This window comes from Myodes glareolus, chromosome X, assembly GCF_982192425.1.
Source record: "Myodes glareolus chromosome X, mMyoGla1.1, whole genome shotgun sequence".
Lineage (NCBI taxonomy): Eukaryota > Metazoa > Chordata > Mammalia > Rodentia > Cricetidae > Myodes > Myodes glareolus.
The window spans coordinates 111,872,901-111,888,981 of NC_142053.1; the positions used below are offsets into that span (position 1 = coordinate 111,872,901).

The 16,081-nt window shown below is 35.4% G+C and overlaps 1 protein-coding gene across 2 annotated transcripts in view; it reads left to right on the plus strand.

Annotated features, from left to right (window-relative positions):
* The first annotated feature begins 773 nt into the window (after positions 1-773).
* The window catches only part of Glra2 (glycine receptor alpha 2), a 204,096-nt gene continuing 188,788 nt past the window's right edge, over positions 774-16,081 (plus strand). Inside the window, exons 1-3 of one of the 2 annotated variants that reach the window (XM_085684310.2) lie at positions 774-986; positions 1,425-1,602; positions 3,725-3,858. In XM_085684310.2, the coding sequence (XP_085540436.2) occupies positions 1,535-1,602; positions 3,725-3,858 (202 nt within the window). In that variant the 5' untranslated portion in view covers positions 774-986; positions 1,425-1,534. The other variant, XM_048446202.3, reaches the window with a different exon arrangement.

A 16,081-nucleotide genomic window follows, 5' to 3' on the forward strand; every position in this document is an offset into this window, starting at 1 on the left:
TATAGTTCAACTATTTCCCTTTCCTTTATTTATCAATAGTCTCAGTAAATTCAGTTAGAGATAGCAGGTTACCTGATATGCTTTTGTACCGGACTTAGAAACTTTCATTATTTCCAGTCTCTTTAGCCAATATGAGAGAAGAAGAGCAACATTTCATTATTCAACCCTTCCTGATGATTAATACCTGTAATGGGGAGACGAAACTGAACGCCAAGTCTCACTTTTCTTTGCATCATTTCTATCATGGAGCTTTGTTCAAACCTTACCCAGGACAGGAAAAGATTACTACTGCCCCCTGCTGGCTCATTCTCTCCCCTTTCGTATTTTATCTGTGTCTTCAGGACGCCCAAAGATTTTGAGTCACTGAACAGTAGAACGAACTTTCCCAAGTAGGGAGATAGATCTTTGGGGAAAAAGAGGCTAAAGTCAAAACAAAACACTCAAAAGCCCAGAAAGGCATAACGTTTTTCTAAATTCAATTGTTGATCCCCGTGAATCTCTCTCTCTCTCTCTTCTTTTTTCTTACACGAAAGCTTCTCTTTGCCGAGGAAATGCACCCTCCATGTCAGCACAGGACTCTCTTTTCTGCTGGCTTCCACTCACCAGATGTTAACTTCCTGCACCCAATTATAATTTCAGTACTCCAAATCTTGTTCTCTGCTTTCCTGTTTACTTTTCCGACGCCTAAGCCTCATTCAGGTCTCTTCTGATTCAAACTCCTATCCCGCCTACCTAGAGGGGCAGACTAGCATTTCTAGGAGCTCAAACCCTAGCCCCTCTCACCTTTTCCCTCTACTCGGACCCTTGTCGTCTTCGCACCCCTTTCATTAGCCCCCTCAACAAACGATCAGTCATTCTTTGCATTTCAACAGCAGACGCATCTCCTCTTGAATGCCTCTCTCCGACCCCCGCCCCAAGCTACTGAAAAAGGAAACATGCGCACTTCAGAGCTAGGAGCTGTCCGAGTGCTGAAATTTATAGGCTGGGTAAGATCACGTCTCCGTCTCTTTCTGTAGCCCTCATTCCAGCACAGGATCTCAGTAATTTTTCCCTCTTTCCCCCAAACACTCCAACACACAGAGTCCTTTCTTCTCCCTCATTTACAACTTCTTTTTAAAAAGAGAACATTTCCTAAAGAAAGGGGCTTTGCTGAATAGAAAAGATATAAAACAAAAGCTACAGCAGCCCGACTTCCAGCATGGCATTGTCACCAGCCCCCTTTGCATGGTGATACGATTAAGGTAACAGCATTTTTATTATTCAGGAAAATCAGCTAGGGGATTCATCAGTTCTGAGGCTTTGTCTCTCCTGAGCTAACTGATGGTCCTGAACCTCGGTTTGACCTGACCATGATGCCCAGGACTGGCACTTTTTGTTTTTTCTCAGCAAACTGTACAACCCCAAATCTCTTTTTGATTTTCAAGGAAACTAGATTCCTGCCAGATTTTGATCTGGACAATAAATAGACACTTTGTCCTAGTCTTCTCTCTGGAATCATTTCGGGATATTTTCCACAAGCATCACAGAAACAGGAATGAATCGGCAGCTAGTGAACATTTTGACAGCCTTGTTTGCATTTTTCTTAGGGACAAACCACTTCAGGTAGGTGAAATGATTTTGCATGCTGATATTTTGCACATGAAAACTGTTTGAAAGAGAAAGTATGCAGTGTTCTGTTTGTTTGGTCCCTGTATCATACTATTTTAATGTTGTAGAGGAGAGTTTGGTATCTTTTGTTCATTTAAAAAAGCTTAATTATGGTGGGAGGGAGGCAAATGTTCACAAAATCAAGTTTTATGTTGCATAGCTGCACTCTGTGCATTTCAACACACATTTTTAGAGTAAGTGTGATATTAAGATTAGACTAGTGAGTTGTGTGCTCTTTACATTTCTATATATGGTTGATGTCTTTGGCTTTCAAATTCTTCTGGAAGTCATTTAAAGGGATTATTGGGTGTAATGTTCTTTTTTCATGTGGTGGAAGTGATTGGATTAATTTCCCAAGAGTATGCTCATTTTATGTAAAATAAATAAGAATCCTGAATCTCAGCCAACTTGGGACTTCTGTTATATTCCACCAACTAGGAGTATACTATGAAATCTATGATTGAGAGATTGAGAAAATTTTTCAAGTAGTAAAGATCTTTATACAACTCCATCCTACTGTTCAGTCTATTTGAGAATTGATTGCATACCCAAATTTAATTAAAATGACATCTTTGTATTTATGCCTGTATGAGAAATGGGGTGTGCATAATTAAAACAAGTGAAAAGTCATTATTTGCATGCTTGCATTTTCAAATAATTTGCTAATTGTGAAATCAATTGATACTTCAAAATATCAATTTTATTGCCACTGAATGAAATAGCCAGTTAATGGCATGGAGTAAGACAGCTTAGTCATAAGAAAAATTTATTTAAAAAAAATGTGGGACATTTAATGTTTTACAAGATTTTATGGTATTTTTTCCACAGAACCAAGCGAAATTGAGCACATAGAAATAATGATATGAGTACTGGGAAACCCCACTATGTTCCTTTCAGATTTACACCTCTTACTATCATTAAGAAAGAGTGTAGGCTGGGTTTTTATTAAAGTCATCACCATCATCATCACCATCATTACCATCATCATCATTGGCCTCACTCCAACCACCATCATAATAAAATAATACTTGATTAATCAGATGAATCTGCATAGAAGAATGTGAGTATTTCTGGATGACTGTACCAATTTTTAACTCCTACCAAATGTTCATATCATCTTCGCACTTATAATTAATGCCTCTGATTTGCTGGCATGAATGTTGTGTTATCTTAATGGCAAGATTAATAAATTATTTAAAACACATTCACACACACATGTATATGTAGACAATATGTGCACACCGATGTATTGTGGAAGAATTCAATTTGCTACAAACCAAATATGCTATTTTTATATGCTTTTTATGACTTCTAATATGGGTATGAATATCTGAGAAATTTTCAATCACCCTTTACTGGTTTTGATAATGTAAGAAGTAGACTGGTATAGAAATGATCTCCCGTTATTGCTTTATTGGAGGCTCAACAATTTATATATATTCATATATGATAAGAACTGATAAAATAATTAAACTAACATACTCATTATTGATCTATTTTAAAATGGTGGTGAAATTTCAAGTGGAAGTTGTTTTTTTAGACAACACATTGGAAAAGACTAATGCATGTTAGCTTCAATAGAATGGTAGCAAGTGGGAAAATATGCATGCAATAATTAATTTTTTTATTCAGTTCATCTTATTATTATATGTTTCTCATAAGGGATATAAAATACATTTAAAGGTGAAATACAACAATGTTTATAGTCATAAGTAAATTATTTTACATTATCACATGAATTTCACAACCTGCCTTTAGTTTTCTGATAATTTCTAAAAAAAAAAAAAAAACTTTGTTTGGCCATAAAATCTGTAACTTGAGTCTATTGAGTCTATATACATTATCTCACCTTAAGCAAAATAGAGTTAAAGTTCAGAAACATGGGTGACATTACTCAGGATTTATCCTTTTCATCAGTTGAAGTTAACTTTAGAGAATGTTCAGTTCAGAAGTTGATCAAATACTTCAGATCTTTCTTCTTGTTAGTATTTTAAACATTTTTGTGAAAATATGGTTTCAAATGTTCTGAGTTAGTTCTCAGAGGTTAAAAGTGTAATTCTTGCTAAAATGTGTTTAGGGAAGGTTACTGCAAAGACCATGACTCCAGGTCTGGAAAACATCCCTCGCAGACCCTCTCTCCTTCAGATTTCTTGGATAAATTAATGGGAAGGACATCAGGATATGATGCAAGAATCAGGCCAAATTTTAAAGGTGGGTTTCAGTGAAAACTTAATACTACAGCTTTGTGAAATGTTTCAAGTGTCACAATGCTTTACACTGAGGAACATTTTTAGACTTATTATAAAAGAGAATTGCCAAGTATGTCATTTATTTTACTTTGGCATTTTTAAAAATTATCTCTTTATTTAAGGATCTTGAATTATACTTAACACTTGGCATGTTCAAAAACTTTCCTTGCTTTTATTCTATTCTACAAGTAACCCTAGTGACAGAGATTATTGTCACAATTTTTATTTGGTTTTAAGTGGGACTGTCGCTGAAAGCAAGTTCAAGAGCAAATGATAGAGTTTGCCTGCATGAACATCTATGAGCAAAACACCAAGTTCAAAGGTTACACAAAAGCACACAGTTGTTTTAAATATCTATATTAAAGTTTACATTTTAATAATAAATCTGATATTTTGCATACAATCAGGCCTCTAATTTTTAGACTCTGCAAGAAGAGGCTTTCATTTAATATATCATACATTTTCAATTCTAAGTTACTTAAATATCCCAATCCAATTGCTGAATTGAAATTAATTATCTGAAATTAACAAAAATTATAGGAATCTAGTGTATATCTGTCAGAGATGATACTTTATTTGTTCAATTGAGAGAGAACAGAAGGTTAATTTTGCTCTTGTTTGTTTAACATTACAAAATATAGTTAATAGTTTGTAGAAGTGATAGATTTATCTATTTTCATTTTACTCTGAATCAGGAAAAAAGCTATATTAAGGAAAAAAACAACTGTTGTTGGAACTGAATTGTTCTAGTGCTTTTGTTTTTAATACATATTTTAAATGTCAAATGTCCTTTCTAAAGTATTGAATGTAACATAATGCACTGTGAATTGTTTATGATATTTTATAAAGGGGGAGACTTTTAATCTAACTATTATGTAGTAATTCATGCATCAGTTTGGTTTTGATCATCAATAATTTAATTACATTACTTTCCTTGAGTTTTGATTCCTATCATTGGCAAACATGCGCATGAAAACTAAATTCCAAATTTGATTATTCCTTAACTGTAGTGCCTCTGAATATACCCAGGTTTGAGCATATTCTATAAATGGTATATCATAAATCTGATAAGACAAGTATTTTTTTAATTGAAAATGTTGATTAAAAAGAAAGCTATGTTTAGTCTTTCTAAAGAAAACTTTTAAAGTTCATTAAATTATCTACAATTTGGTGGCCACTGGTCAGGAACTCAATATTTAAAATGAAGGTATATGAGTAACAAGCCAAGAGTCAGCTTTCAATAGGATTGCTCTCTCACATATTTAGAGTCTAAATTTATATGGGAAGTTCTTCTGTATATGTGTTGTTTTAATTGGTTAATGAATAAAGAAACTGATTTGAGCTTATAGCAGGACAGAACAGAGCTAGGTGGGAAAAAATAAACTAAATGCTGGGAGAAAGAAGGTGGAGTCACAGAGATGCCATGTAGCCACTGCGAGATGACCTGGAACCTTGCCAGTAAGCCACAGTAACATGGTGGAACACAGATTAATAGAAAGGTGTTAAATTAAGATGTAAGAGCTAGCCAGTAAGAAGCTAGAGCTAATAGGCCAAGCAGTGATTTAATGAATACAGTTTCTGTGTGGTTATTTCGAGTCTGGGCAGTCAGAAACGAACAAGTGGGCTCCTTACTACACTAAACCATATGCAGAATACTGAGCATTGTGTACTTTGGAAAACTGAGAGATGAAATGGGTATATGCAAAAAATTCAATGGGAAAAGATGATACTACATGAAAAATTATAGTATTTGAAATAAATTAAGCACCATTGGGTAGTATGGATAAAATACCAGAGGGTTCCTTAAAGTGGAGAAATAATTTTCTTCTAAACCATTCATAAAAGCCTCATTCTATCCAGAAAAGAAAACTTGTTATCTTTGCCTGATAACAGTAATTTCTTATCACTGTCAAATAATAGTAAAGCAAACATTCATGTGACCACTTACTATTTTAATATGCACATAGAATGAACTATTGTTTTCATGAGTTTTTTTTCCTCTTCTGTTTCTGCTGTGGATGCCACTTTTTATAAATGACATTTATGGTTCTTAAAGATAAATGAATGAGGAGGATAAGATTATCTGTGTAAAACCACCCCTTTGTGATTTGGCAAATATGTAAAAGAAAAATACAGTATTTGAAAAGGATTTATACAATAAATAATGAGAATATCACTTTTGAATCTAAAGCAAATCAATGTCACTTAGCTTTGTATTCTCCCTTTAATTCTCCACTACAGTAAACACTATTTTTCCTTCACAACCTTATTTACATAGACCATTTATATCAGACCAGGCCAAATACTTGGCATCTCCCAAGGTGCTCTAAAGAGCTTGGTATTTCAATGTGAATAATTCTCTAATATTTCAAAATAAAACAATTTCCTATCCTTGTCACTATAATGGAAGAACATATGTCTAATAAGATGAGTATACATACTTGTGGATTGTTAATCTACCTTAAACTGTACCTAAGAGGGCAGAATGGTATATTGTTTCACATATCCATACATGGCCTTTTGCCAATGTAAGGCAAAAAAGCTCATCCTTTTTAGTAGAATAAAGAAATAAGGAATGGAAGAAGGAAATGCAGATTAAACTGTGCAAATTCATGCTTCTAATTAACTTGGTAGATCTTGAGTATAGAACTTAGGATATCGGTAGATACAGTGACAAATAAAAAAGTTCTTAACTTAGCAGAGAAAAAGAAATTAAAATTGAGATATAGTGGGGAACTTGGAGGATCAAGAACCTAGGCTTATATTTGCTTGGTAATGTATGAGTGAGAAATTTTATATAATATGTAGAAATGAAAATCAATTAAGACAAGCAATGCATCTAGAATAGTGAGTCTCCTTGTAAAGAAAATTGGTTATGATAATAATACACATTATGATGATGATGATGATGATGATGACATTGACAACAATAGTGATTAGAAAGTAGAAAGACATTTTTTAACCACAAACGAACAAATGCCAGATCCCACTGATACAAGGGGACTGATCTAATGAGAGTTCACCAAGACCAGTTGGACTGGGACTGAACGAGCACGTGATCCAACCAGATTCTCTGAATGTGGCTGGATTCTCTGAATGTGGTTGGCCCGGAGTCTTTCTGAAAAGTCATTGACAATGACACTGGGACTTGTTTCCTCTGCATATACTGGATTTTGGGGATCCAGTCTGTTTGGATACTCACCTTCCTGGACCTGGAGGGAGGGTGGAGGAACTTGAACTTTCCACAGGGCAGGAAACCCTGACTGCTCTTAGGGATGGAGAGGGAGGAGGAGAGGGAGTAGGGGAGTGGGAGGGTGTTGGGAGGAGGGGCGGAAATGGAAAATTTTATAAATTAATGAACTTTAAAAAAAAAGAGCAAATGCCAAAGTCGAATATGGGCTACTACGGCACGGAGAATGGCTACTCTATGACAGCCTTAGGAAATCTTAGGAGATTTCTCTGCCTTACTTGCTGCTCTGCATTGGAAAGAGGAAAACCAAATGCAAATGCGTAATTTTCCCTACTGGAAAGCTTTTTTTCCCCAGTGTACTTTCAAGTCAGTAAAATATTACATGTCCATTCCATGTCCCTGATGGACTCTGAAAGATGTCATAATGTGCAGACATATACAAAAGAAGATAGATGTAAGCTAGGAAAAGAAACCAGAAATGATTCAGTCTTGGGTCCTGTAATTGAGAGTCATTCTTAGAAACTACAGGAAAAAAATAACTATTCTGATGTGCTGAGGCACAAGTGTATAAACAAAACCATGAGTCAGAGTTGCCAATTGAATTATATCTGTAAGATCCATAGAATTGTGGATCAGACCCTGTCAAAACTAAAATTTTCAAATTTCCCTGTATAGATGAAAACACAATTATAACAATTCACAATTACCTTGTCCTAGGACCATGGCAAATGCTGATTCTATACCAATAGAGATGCTTCTTTCCTCCACTTGGGTGATCTGTCTCATTTTAGTTGATTTATCATGGTGTTGTTCCATCAGCCTATTACATTTGCCTTTGTCACTCTTATTGTACCTTGAAAATGTCACATTAAACATTAGACTTTTAATGAAACACTCAAACATGGATAAAATGCTTTAGTTTAGTTTCACTCTTTTTGAAGCAAAGTATTTTAATACAATTTTCTTTGAAATTAAATTAACTTCAAGTTAAATGCTGAATCTTAAGCCAGTTTCTCTGTAATATTAGGGGATAATGTTCATTCCTCATCTTTGTGCTTGCCATGCAAACTGATGTTTCTCATGTCTAGAGATCTATGTTTAAAAGTGTGATGTGTGACATTAACACCTATATTTGCATTCAACATAGCTTTCTGCAATTTCCAATGAGTTAGTAGCTAAAGAAATGCTTCATATATAGTTAGAGCTAGATTGATTCTCTTCCATGAAGCCAAAGGTTTTCAAGCTTTGTCCTTTGGAGACTCTGTAAGTCAATGCAATTGAAGTTCAAATATGAGTTTCAATCCTATCCACCTGGGGCAGTTGGAAATGATATCTCTCTCAGTTAGAGATAATGTAGCCAACCATGACTATGTCTTTGATCACATGGACATTGGACATTACTGTGAATTCTAAAAAAGAGGGACATGATGCTTCTGAGTATAAGGCATGAGTCTTCAGAAAGTAGCAAAAGCCCTCAGTCACCCTAAGGAGTACTAAAATCTTGGTTATTCTGAGATCCATGTTTAGTAGGAACTGCATAAAACATTGACTCATTTACCTTGGTAGGAATTAAGGAATCATATGAGTTATCCATTGTGCAATTATTTTCCTTTCAGAATGTTCCTATTCTGCTTTAATTTGAGATTTCCCAGAATTAAGCAACAGGCTTGTGGTAACTCCTTTAGATGGTAAAAAAAAAAAGAAAAAACCCAAAAGAATAATGCCAGTATTGAAATATATTAGATTATGTAGTAAGAGGTGAGTGGACTGCCCAGCTAGCTTAACTCCCAAAATAACCACACAGAAATTCTATTAATTAAATTACTGCCTGGCCCATTATCTCTAGCCTGTTATTGGCAAACTCTCACATATTAGTTTAACCCATCTCCATTAATGTGTATTGCCACTTGACTGTGGCTTACTGGCATGAGTCTAACCAGTGTCCTCTCAGGCAGCAGAACCATGGCATCTGCTTGTCTCTGCTTTTTTTCCTCCCAGAATTCTGTTCTGTCTTCACCACCTACCTGAGTTCAGCCCTATCAACTAGGCCAAGGCAGTTTCTTTAATAACCAATGAAAGCAACACAAATACAAAAGGGCCTCCTACACCAAGATTAATTTTGAAAAATTATATAAAATGCTTTTCAGATATCTATAAATTTCAGTGTAAAAATATGAAGTATAAAAATGCAGGATACGGTTTTTATGACACTATTTTTAAATTATGGAGGCAGCTGCCATTTCAAGTGGACTAGAACTAAGTCAAATTATAAGATGATTGTCATTTCTATTAGGAAAAACTTGTTTATCCTTGGCTATATACTGGAAATAGAAGAAGCTAGAAATAAGAGGAAACTAGATGACAACTAAGGAAGAGAAATGAAAGAAAGAAAATTAAATGACTGCAAATAAGAATACTATAATTTTAGGACAAATTATAAAACCATTTTACAAATTGTTTTATATATATATATATATATATATATCATCCCAATGTGCTTATAATATGGAGATAAATGCTTATACATATACCATGTTTGTATACGCATTAACGGATCTAAAAGATATACAGGTAAACATTTATTATCTCTAATAAGTGGGAATGGTTTCCAGGGAGCCTAGGATACAAAGAAATTTTACTTTTCATCAGCTTATCTCCTGAATGTTGATCATAAAACACACTTCCATTTCAAACAATTAATTGGTAAACACTTATTGAAAGATATAACTCAAAGAATAGTCTCTCTTGAAATGTTGATGGTTTGGTTACAGATTAGGCCAATTGTCACGTTAGGTTCAGTAACATGAATAATACTCAAATATCCTATCTAGGATTCTGTGACTAATGTCCTTCTTAAATTAGCTTTTTACTATCATGCCTCATATTACAGTACTGTTGATTTTGTTTTTGTATTAATTTTTCATCACATATTAAAACACATGATGGAACTAACAGTAAGGCTTATCAGTTATTTTCTCTAAAAATTATCTGAGAATATTATTTCTAATCTGTAATTAGGAAGGAAAATGTAGATCCTGGATTTTGGAGTTTCTTGTAATTCAATTTTTCTTTGATGTTTTAATACATGTGTAAAAATCATTCTAATTACCCTCATCTCCCACCCTGTCAACTTCTCACTCCCACCTAAAATCCATTTTTCACATTTATGGCATTTTCATTCTGTTTTGCTACCCACTGAATAAGTTTCTAAGATCAAGAAAATTGGCCAATGGTGGTGCATGCCTTTAATTCCAGCACTTGAGAGGCAAGGGCTAGTGGATCTCTGTAATAGGAGACCACTAGTTTGTTCTCGGCTGCTCAGTCCTGAAATAATCACTCAGAAACCGCATTATTTGCAATACTGTTTGGTCAATAGCTTAGATGTATTTCTAGATAAGTCTTATTTCTTAATTTAACCGTTCTCTATTAATCTGTGTATCACCATGACGTCATGGCCTACCAGCAAAACTTCAGTGTGTCTGTCTGTAGCAACAGCTCCATGGCTTCTTCTTCACTCTGCCTTCTTTCTCCCAGAATTCAGTTTAGTTTTCCCTGCCTAGTTCTGTTCTTCCATGCTCTGCTATAGGTTCAAAGCAGTTTCTTTTTTAACCAATGATATTTACAGCATACAGAAGGGAATCCCACATCAGATCTCTGTGAATTCAAGGCCAGACTGTTCTATATAGCAAGGTCCAGGACAGCCTTGGCTACATAGAGAAACCTTGTCTCAACGAACCAAAAAGAAAAAAAAAAGGATAATTGGAGGCAAACATGTGGGTAACCAAAGGAAATGTGTATGTAGTTGTTTTGTTCAAGAATGATGTTAATGAAGATTTGAACATCTAGAGTCCACTGATTGTGTCAAAATTTACCTTACTTTTTGTGTGCTGTATGGATATCGAAGCATATCTATATATACACCAGCTTCTAACACTTGCCTTGGGCCCACAGAATAGTTGTCAGTGATTTTAGTTGGCATCAAGAAAGAAAGCGCCCAGAACATTGTAATGATTTCTGACAAAACACATGCCAAAAATTTTCGCAGTATTCAAGTTAGCATTGTGGACAAGATGGTGGACTTGGTTCTCAAAGATTAGCATTTATGTTGTGGTTTAGCCACTTTTGAGAAAAGGTCTCTTCATAATTATTAGTATATTGTATATTCTTATATCTTTAATTACCTCATTTGGATTATTCTGAGAGTTAAATGAGTCAAATATGGTGATGATTTTAATTGTCTGCAAATAAGTAGTTCTAATTGCTGCTATAAGATCTGCATGAGATTGATCCTTTCAAGTTTCCAGCACCGAGTCAGTAAGAGCCTCAGAAGCTATGGTAGAAAGAAATAACAAACTTCCAAAAGTTACTCTTTGATGTCCACAGATGCATTGTGCCACAAACATGCTGAGAAACTTGAGCCATATTGATTGACATGTGTGGGTGGGTGGGTGTGCGCACATGTACACACACACACACACACACACACACACACACACATCAATAATGAAAAATAAAAAATTCAGTCATGGAGGGAGGAGGGGTTTTTGAGGCCATGAGGTCTCACCCCTGCCTGAGGATCTACTGGTAGTTAATAGTTGGTGGAATAGGAAGAAACATTTTCTTCAGTGGTATAGGCTCTGTTAAGGTGCCTATGCTCCTATGACTGACCTCTCACCCATGCAATCTTAATGAAACTTATTAGTCAGCAATAACAACAAATAGACATGAAATTAGAAGGCAGATTGGTTGTAAAAAAGAAAGGTATCATCAGGCTTGATGGTGTAAAAAGTGGTGCACATTATCAAAATACAATATTTATGTGCATGAAAATGTCCTGATAAAATTTGTTATTTTGTATAGCTAATATATTATAATAAAATTGTTATAAATCTCAAGTTGAGCTTGTTTAAAAAGGACTATTATCTACAATGTGAGTTATTAGTACAATTCTTGCATTCTTTAACCCAACACTTACTGTGACTGTCTCAACTTGTCCTTCATGACTATATCCTCATGGATGTTGGAGTTTTTTTAATTAAAAAGAACCATTTAGAATCATTTCAACATGTTAGATTCTACTGACAGTGATTGCAAAGTAGATTCCATGTATCACACCTAGTTTTCTTTTCATTAGTTCAGTGGGAACCGTTTTAATGTGAAAGGGTTATTTGAAATGCTTAATTATGAAGCCAAGAGGGAGCCATTTTATGAAGGCTTTATCTTTATCCTTTCAAATACCATCCAGAATTATTATGTTGGATTTGTCTTAAAGAATACACCAAATAAAACTGCATAATAAACTTTCCTCAGTCCTTGAAAAGGAGATCCCACATTTAACTGAAGCTACTATGGCATTTGTTATGATGTATCCTCTTTCCCAGTTACTGTCTTTGCAAGGTTCATTACACAAGCATGTGTAATTGATTTTCAATTTTGCAATAAGTGTTGTAAAGTGAGCTTTTGATCTCTATAGCATAGGAGTTTAAGAGCAGAAGAAATAGACCCATCATGTAGTCTTTGTAAAAGCATTGTATAAATCCTCAGACGATGATAAGTAAACCATATTTTTATTTTCTTCACTGAAAAAGTCTAAACATCTTATGCTAAGTTCAAGAGAGATTTCTGTTCCTTTTTATCCTGGAGGACAAATTAATCTATATTGCTAATAAATCTAGTTTAATTTTAAGAAATGAAAATTAAAAGATAATGACATAAATATCAAGGTGTCTTAGTTAATCATTGTTCATTAATCATTGTACAGTATAACAATTCTAGTTGAAGTGGTTAGGTTTAAAGTAATGAAAGAATAGTTATTGGTTTATTCTTTTTTAATTTTTTTAAAATATGATTTATTTATTATGTATACAACATTCTGCCTCCATGTATGCCCGCAATCCAGAAGAGGGCACCAGATCTCATTACAGATGGTTGTGAGCCACCATGTGGCTGCTGGGAATTTAACTCAGGACTTGTGGAAGAGCAGTCAGTGCTCTTAACCACTGAGCCATCTCTCCAACCCCCTCGGTTTATTCCTAATGATGCTACAATATATAAAATACATATGGGATACTACTTGTATATATGGCCCTGATAGATAAACAATACTACAGAACGCATAAATAAACACAAAGAAGTGTGATATTTATGTGTCTAACACATGTGTACTTTATATGTGTGAGTGATAAGACTGAAACATGGAAAGACAGAATGGACAAGTGATATGGGAGATTGAAAGTAGAAGGTGTTCTTATTGGTAATAGAATAGTTTCCTTTCTGTTAAATCTGGTAGGCTTGCTAATATTAGTGTGGCGGCTCTGCAGCAATTCCATGATGAGATGTACTGTGAACTCACATTTGGGTAAAAGATGTGATGCCAGATCTTCTCAGGGAAGTATTTTCAAAATATAGTCTTCTGTTTATGCCCCTTAGTTCTACATATATCTGACAGATCACTAAAGGAAGAAGATGGTTGGGTGTGGGATTCAAAGAGTTTACAGCAAGCAGCATGGATTTCCAGGAAATGGTGAGAGCTGGAAAGTGTTGCTTATTTACAATTCACTGTTTGATCCAGAGCTATTTATTGCTGCAATTCTGCTGCTCTAGGAGACCTCAGTCACTTTAGCACCAAATATTTCCTCCATTTTCAAAACCCAAGTGTATGTGGAATTTAATATAATCTTTGATCTTCTAATTTGTTTCTATTTAAATATCTCAGCGTTGATTCCTAGGAAGTACTTAATGTCCAACAAGGGAGTCAAGATTTCTTTTTATCAGATATTCTCTTAGAAAGTATATTTTTGTCTTCACTTCACACAAAGGTATTGAGAAATAGGAACTGATTTGTATAGCTTAGAACCTCAAAGTCTCTGTAAAATATCTCAACTATTTGGTAAAGCTCACTGCGGCCACTCAAGCTAGATGATATAATCCGGTATAACTTAAAGCTGACCACATGATATTCACAATGGGTTTCTTGTATTCAACCTTTTCCTTTTAATTGACTAATTTTACTACAGGGACTTAGTAGGAAATATACTAGATTGATGAATTTAGAATTTAATAGTAAAACAAATTAGCAACAAAACAGATGTTTGTAACACAAAGCAATGATCAAGGAAATGGGTATGTTTTTTTTCTGATTTGAACATTGCAAAATATATCCACCTACTGAAATGCCACATGAAATTTCACAAATGTGTACAATTCTAGTGTGTAAATTCAAGTTTGAAATACATATGCTGTGCTCTGCACTTCTTAAGCTTTGCCTCTGCTGAATCTCTGGATGGAGGAATCTAAAATATTCAACAAAGTATCTGAAGTTTAACAAGTATAGGGCTAGAATATTTAAAGGTTGGTGCTTTCTTGGTAGCATTTTTCTTAAGACATTGTGTGACCATAATGTCTTTACCAAACCAAGGATTGAAACACTGTGGAAGGAAAAACAAACTCTGAGTCTCCTGTTCTATTCTTTTACCAGCATCTCTGACAGCTGTGACCTGAAACACGCCCTCTGATTCTGGCATCATCTGTAAATAACAGACCTAGAGGTCTCTTTAGTTCCCTTCCAACATTTGTGATAGTCTAAATTAATAGATTTTAGCGTGTCCTTTTGTAAAGTATTGATTCACCCACAGGAGATCTTAGGTACATCCAATATGCCTAGAGAATTGGTCTCTTCTCTGGGAAATAATTAATTCTGAGCAGAAATTTTGCAGTAGTCCATATTTTATTCATTTCACCTTTCAATATAGGTAAGAAAGTTATTTTTCCCAATGAAAACCTGGAAATGTACAGTTGGAATTACTGATCAAATCAGCCAGTAACAATTCTTGCCTTGGTTTTGGCTTAGGAATAATAACTTCATGTGCAAGGTTGTTTTTTGAAAAGTAGCTAGTCCATTTATACTTATATTTTTTTGATTTTTAAGAATTTCATACCTCAACTGTCCTCATTTCTACCCAGCATTCTCCCTTCCAACTTTATGTTATAGTTTTATAACTGAGTCCAGTTGGTGCTGTTCACGTGTACATGGGTGTGTACTGGAACATAGGTGATCTATTAGTGGTCACATCATCGAAAAGAATAATTCTCCCTACTCCAACAACTCTCTGTTGCCAAAAAACTTCTTAGTTATGGGTAAGATCTGGAGAACAAACTCCTTCTACTCTGGCATTTGGCTGGTTTGCTCTTGCCTAGCTAACCCCAATTGAAGAGCACTCATGATCCCATTAGTCGTGTCATGGGCAGAAGGCAGCATTTCAGAGTGCTCTCTTCCATTTTGCATTCTTTCTGCCTCATCTGTTGAAATGTTCCTTGAGCCTTGGTAATTGTGGGTCAGAAATCAGGAGGTGAAATGGAGGACTAACCCAAAGGAAACGGGTATAAAAATCCATATGGGATTCTATTGTCTTATGGTTTCTTTTTTTTCTTTAAACAATCATATTTTCCATACCAATTCCAGTTCCTTCTCCCTTTCTTCCTCCCTCTCCCCTACCTTCACCCACCCTATCCCCCATCCACTCCTCAGAGAGGGTGAGGCCTCCCATGGGGAGTCAACAAAGTCTGTCACATCACTTGAGACAGGACCAAGGTCCTCTCCCTGTATCTAGCTGAGCAAGGAATCCCTCCATAGGGAATGGGCTCCATCTACCAAGATATCCCTTCCTTGTCCTCCCCCTGTGTCCTACCAACTGGACCTTCCTGATCCCTCCTGTTCTCCTGCCCCCTCCTCTTCTCCCCTTTCCACATCCCTTCACCTCCCCCATACTTCCAGCTTACTCAGGAGATCTCTCTTAGGTCTTCTATTGCTGTGATAAACACCATGACTAAAATCAATTTGAGAATGAAAGGGTTTCTTTTCAGCTTTCTGCTTGTAGTCCATCATCTAGGCAAATCAGAGCAGGCGCTCATGGTGAACCTGGAGGGAGGGACTGGTTTGTAGAGGTTGCTGAGTGGAGTAGTGTTGCTTACTGGCTTGCTCATGGCTTCCTCAGCC